The sequence below is a fragment of the Monosiga brevicollis genome, genomic scaffold (assembly GCF_000002865.3).
Source record: "Monosiga brevicollis MX1 MONBRscaffold_7 genomic scaffold, whole genome shotgun sequence".
NCBI lineage: Eukaryota > Choanoflagellata > Craspedida > Salpingoecidae > Monosiga > Monosiga brevicollis.
The window spans coordinates 1,091,575-1,096,904 of NW_001865044.1; the positions used below are offsets into that span (position 1 = coordinate 1,091,575).

The 5,330-nt window shown below is 54.4% G+C and overlaps 1 protein-coding gene across 1 annotated transcript; it reads left to right on the plus strand.

The window, feature by feature from the left end:
- Nucleotides 1-221: 221 nt before the first annotated feature.
- MONBRDRAFT_16302 (uncharacterized protein) lies at nucleotides 222-446 on the plus strand (the record flags this gene model as incomplete). The annotated part of the gene is made up of 1 exon (XM_001744885.1): nucleotides 222-446. A coding segment is annotated over one exon (225 nt), but the record flags the coding sequence as incomplete, so codon positions are not given.
- Nucleotides 447-5,330: the final 4,884 nt, after the last annotated feature.

Genomic DNA, 5,330 nt, shown 5'->3' on the forward strand with positions numbered 1-5,330 from the left:
AGTTGGCTTTCCCCCCCAAGCATTTTTTAGCTGTCTTTTGTTGTCAAACATAATTATTTGTTCCACGATTTTTTTTCCATTGTTTATTGGCTGCGCGGCTTGCCACACGAAGGGCAGCCCCTGTGCGATTGCCACTATGCAACTGCCGATCAATCATGTGCTGACCCCCTTCTTGCTGTCCCTCTCCCGCTCTCTCCCGCTCTCTCCCTCTCTGTGGTACAGTTGACCTGACCGAGGCTGAGATTCGCGGTCTGTGTGTCAAGTCGCGTGAGATTTTCCTCAACCAACCAATCCTCCTCGAGCTGGAGGCTCCCCTCCGCATCTGCGGTGACACCCATGGTCAATACTACGATTTGCTGCGCATGTTTGAGTATGGTGGCTTCCCCCCCGAGTCCAACTACCTCTTCCTTGGCGACTATGTTGACCGTGGCAAACAGGTGGGTTGATCTATTGGTGGCTTACCATCAAGCTTGAGTGTGCACCTTTCCTTCTGTTTAACGGGGAAACAATGGCCGGTGGGCCGGTGGTCTTGATGGGGGGGGGGGGGAGCAAGAAACCGCTGGCTGGGTGGGTGAGCCGAATTACCTGTTTTCACGTCGGTATCCAGAGCATTTGTGCTGCGGTTGTACTTGTGAAGAGCTTTGGTGGCCACAGATCTGCAAGAGCAAGACAGAGCAAGAGTTGTGTCGGCTGCAAAAGAAGAAGCACTCTAGGAGGCCTATCACTGCAGCCAAGCCGACATACCCGCTCAAGAAGAAGGCGGCCAGCATCAGGGTTTCGCGCCAGCCAGCCAAGCCAACCGCCAAGCCGACTGGAAAAGCAGCCAGGCCGCCGTCCAGCGTCAGTCTATGCGGGTCAAAGCATGAGAAGGAGCAAAGCGAGAGGAAGGGAGGCTGAACGCTCTGCGCTGCCCACGGCTCCCAAAGATTTGCTCACGTTCTCCTCCACACGGCCAGTGTCGCGACGGTTCCAACGCCGAGCGCCATGGGCACCCAGCCCAGAGGCATGGCCACCATGTTCACGGCGATTCAAAAACTATGGGCGTGCGTATGGAGCTGTCGATCGCCAACGACCCCTTCGCGCGAGAGCTTGTCTTGAGATCGGCGCGGAGATCGGCTCGCCCACGAACTGCCCAATAAAAGCTGACAGAATGCCGTGAGGGATGGCTGTTCTAGTCTCCGAGTCTCCGGGATGTTTGGAGGATTACCTCATCGGTATTTGAGTGTCGCAATCGTAGGATGCATTCCGACTCCATAATCCATTTCTTGTATCCATAGAATGATGGGTGATGACTGATAGAATGTTCGGAAAAAAGTTCCACCCTTTTGGTTTCTCAAGTGTATGGGTCATCCAACCCCAATGACATCATCCCGATCCGTGGGTATATGACGAAACGTTTAAATTGGTTTTGCGACGTGGACATGGCTGATGGTTTGGAGCGCCAGGCTCACCCCCTTCTCAAGTATACGCTGCTTAAAAAAAAAAAGTGAATAGATTTCAGGTCAGTCGCTCGCTGTTCATTCGTGTTTTTTAGAAACCGAGTCGCGGCTGACTGGCTGATGGTGGGGGTCACGAGTCATCGTCTTCACATGTCAAATCAATCACAAACGTGGTTTTGACAAGGGCCGATCATGTGGATTGACTTGCGTCCTTCCAGCCAGGAGGAGTCGTGAAACCAGAACGAGCGTGCGGATATGCGATCCTTTTCTGGGAGACTTATTTGGACTGGCATTGCTGGCACGCGCCGCCTTCCAACCTAGCAACTCTCTGAAGAGGCACAAGCTGTCACGCTGCATACATGGTTGTGGCGTAGGAGGACCCATCGTAATTCACAAGGAGCCAAGCCAAAACTGATGATAGAGAAGAAGAAGCAGAAATGGAACGAAGAAAGGCAGGCAAGGGACGGGACACACACACACGTTGTTTGGCTCAGTAATGGACCATATGTACGCATATCCAGTCGCGTGGATGATACGTTGGCAACCGAAGTGGGGATGATATGGGGAATTCACATTGTGTTTTTTGGCTGAGATTGCGACTCGCTGTGTGGATTTTTGGCAAGGTTGTCATGGATGGTGACATGAAAGTAAATTTGGCACGCCCCAGCCTTCACCAATCATTCCGGTGAATAGTGAGTGGGGTGTGGGGCCATGGGACCTGGTGGGTGGACGGGATCAGGAAATGTTGATTTTGCTTTCTTGCAGCTTGGCGTGGCGGGGGGGTCATGATTCCTCGTGTCGAGTGAATCGCCGCGTGCAGGCAGCTGGAAGCTAGAGAAAAAGAGAGAGAAAGGAGCCGTGTCGGCGCATGCCTCCATCTTTGTAGGCGCCTGGACACATTGCATTGACAGGGCATGCGCGTGGTTATGGCTGTTATCTTGTGTGTTGTGAATGTGAGAGGCGGACCCGGACGGCGGCTGCCAGGAACAACAACAACCCCGCCCCGAGAAACCAACGCCATACAGGTGTCAGCCTCTCTTCCCTCTGCCCTCTTGAGAAGTGACCGGGCACGTTGTGTGCCTTGGCACGCCCGAGTCTGGCGCTTGGGATGCACGGGCTGTTAATGTCCACTCTTCGGAACACGGGTAGGAGCAGGCACAGCTTCCAGCCCCTGCCTGCTGTGGGATGACTGGCTGAGGGTTGAGTAAAAACGCTGCGTCCGAGTCCCTAAAGCGATGAACGGGCCCCTCGAGGCGTCAGTCAGTCAACCGCACAGCGGCATCTAAACGGAAGGGCGCGATTTGCAGATGCACGAGTGGTGCGGTTGGGGATCACCTTTGCGGCTTGAGCCAAGCGCTCAGCGTCCATTCTCAAGTTTTCCTCATCATGTAATCTGCTTGGGGTCCTTCAAAATTTGGCTTGCTATGTGACCAGCAACTCCTTGCTCTGCTCCTTACACTGCTTCTTGCTCTGCTCCTTGCTCTGCTCCTTGCTCTGCTCCTTCCTTGACAGGCTAAACGGCATAGCTGGGCTTGAGGCTTGGGTCATCTAGTGCCAATGGGGAGCTAGCAGAGAACCATGTGAAGCGTGTAGGCCCAATTGCATGCCCACCCATCCACTCGCTGACACGCGTGCATGTGCTACTCTGCGCGTGTGTGCGCGTGGAGTCAGTGTCGTCCCGCGTTCCCGTTCCTCCTCCCACATGCGACAAGCCGCCCAAGCCCAATACCAAGCCCAAGCCCAAGCCCAAGCATGATGCATGGACGTGGTCATGTATCTCAACCCGGTCTGCCATATGAAAGTGATTCAGCAACTCCAGTGCCGCCCAGTAAGATAAAGTCCAGCCGGAGATTCCGGTACCGAATTCGGGCTTTCCCATGACGATCGGCCGTTGTTTGGTCGAGACGCTCTTTGCATGGGATGTGGGTGTGGGTATCAAGCCTAATTTCAGTGCAAAACACGTCCACAAGTGTGGGGTTGCGGGCGGAGGGGGAGACACAACAGGAATTTACACCTGTACATCACATTGATGTGGAAAGGCACAAAGGCAAAGGCAAAGAAGGGGTACGGTTGTAAGGGAGGGTTGATACTATAAGGTTGTAAGGTTGGAAGAAGAGCGTTATTGCCTTTGCCTTGAGTTGGGAATGATATTTTTCGTTTTGCGGCTTTGACCGGCAAAACCCCCTTTTGACCCGTTGTCCCGATCTCCTGTTTCTGCGCCGCCGCACGACGGACCGCCACCCCCTGCCCTCCCTTCCTCCGTCTCATCGGCACATCCCGCGCTCTTGCGTGTCTGGCCTGGTCAAGGTGTGTGCTGCAACCTCGCAGCTCCATGCGCGGCTCCGCCAAACTCCCCACACACTCTCACTGTTTTTAGTAGACACGTTGTGTTGTGTTGCGTTGTGTGTGTGTGTGTCCCTGACTGTGTCTGTATGTTGCTCTTCCTTTGTGGGGATCGGACACCCCGCTTTCTCTCTGTGAGAGTGTGTGTATATCTCTGTCGCTCTCTCTATCTCTCTGTCTCTCTCTCTTTCTCTCTCTCTCTCCCTCTCTCTCCCTCTCCCTCTCTCTCTCTCTCTCTCCCTCTCTCTCTGTTCGTGCGTGGCGTGGTGGTTTTGCCGTGCTCGGCGAAGACTGGACCGGTTCTCCCCTCCTTCCACCCTTTCCCATCCAGCAGTGCTGGCATGTGGTGTGTGCAGGAGGGATCGAGGAGGGAACGTGTTGCGTTTCTCGTAAGCATTGATGGATGTGACTGATATTCAGACGTGTGTGGTACGCCCGCATGTCCCACCATGCCATGCGCCATCTCGTGCCAACAACCAACAAAAAAGAAAAAACCATCCTCCCCCTTCTGACTCGCCTCCTCGTGTATCCATCTCTCTCTCTCTCTCTGCACACCACTGTATGGTCTCTCTCTCTCTATGTGTGTGTGCCTTTCCATGGAAACGGCATCGCTTCCCTTCTCGGCGCCGCCACTTTTCGCTGGCTTGCTTCAGCTTCATATCGGGGTGGGCGTGATTTGACCTGACCCTGGCTGCCGTCGGGTCTTTGTTCCAGTGTTGTCCCGTGTTGGCCTTGTTCGCCTGGTCTTCCTCTGTATACACCACCGCCCCCTGCCAACCTTGCCCTCTTGGTCCTCATCTTGGACCAGACTTCCAACGCCACACACACACAGAGGACCCGAAACCTTGCTTATCCCGCCCCTGCTCTCGTTTCCTCTCTGCCACTGTAGGCAAGCGAGTGGCGTGGATGCCACCCCAGCGATTCCCCAAAACGTCGGAGCCGCCATATTGATCCCGAACCACCCAGCGTAGCGACACGACTTTGTTGACGCCGTGGTTCTTGATCACGCTTCAAGCCGCCGGCCTGGTTCCCGTGCGGTACGCAAGAAGTCGGTTCTGAAAGCCCCTTTCTTCTACACACAATACACAATACACATCCTTCTCGTGCCAGTGTACCGTCCACGATGCAAGCGAGTCGACCGTGTCCTGCTCCTTGCCATTGCCATGTATCCTCGATCACCCCTCGCTTTCACCCTCGCTTTCATCTTTACCCTTTATTGTCCTGAGGCGCGGGCTGCCCGACCCTGCCTGCTGTTGTTCTTGCCGTGTGGCGGCTCCGATGCCCACACTCACTGCTGTCGTGCATCGTGGGAGTTGATCTGTTTTTCTTTTTTGCTTTTTTTTTTAACTTGTACCCTTTACGAGCGTTGTGTGTGTGTGTGTGTGTGTGTGTGTGTGTGTGTGTGTGTGTGTGTGTGTGTGTGTGTGTGTGTGTGTGTGTGTGTGTGTGTGTGTGTGTGTGTGTGTGTGTGTGTGTGTGATGATCATCTTGGGCTTGTGACCAGCCCTGCGCGACCACATTGTGTCCGCTTCGTATTGTCGTTGTGGA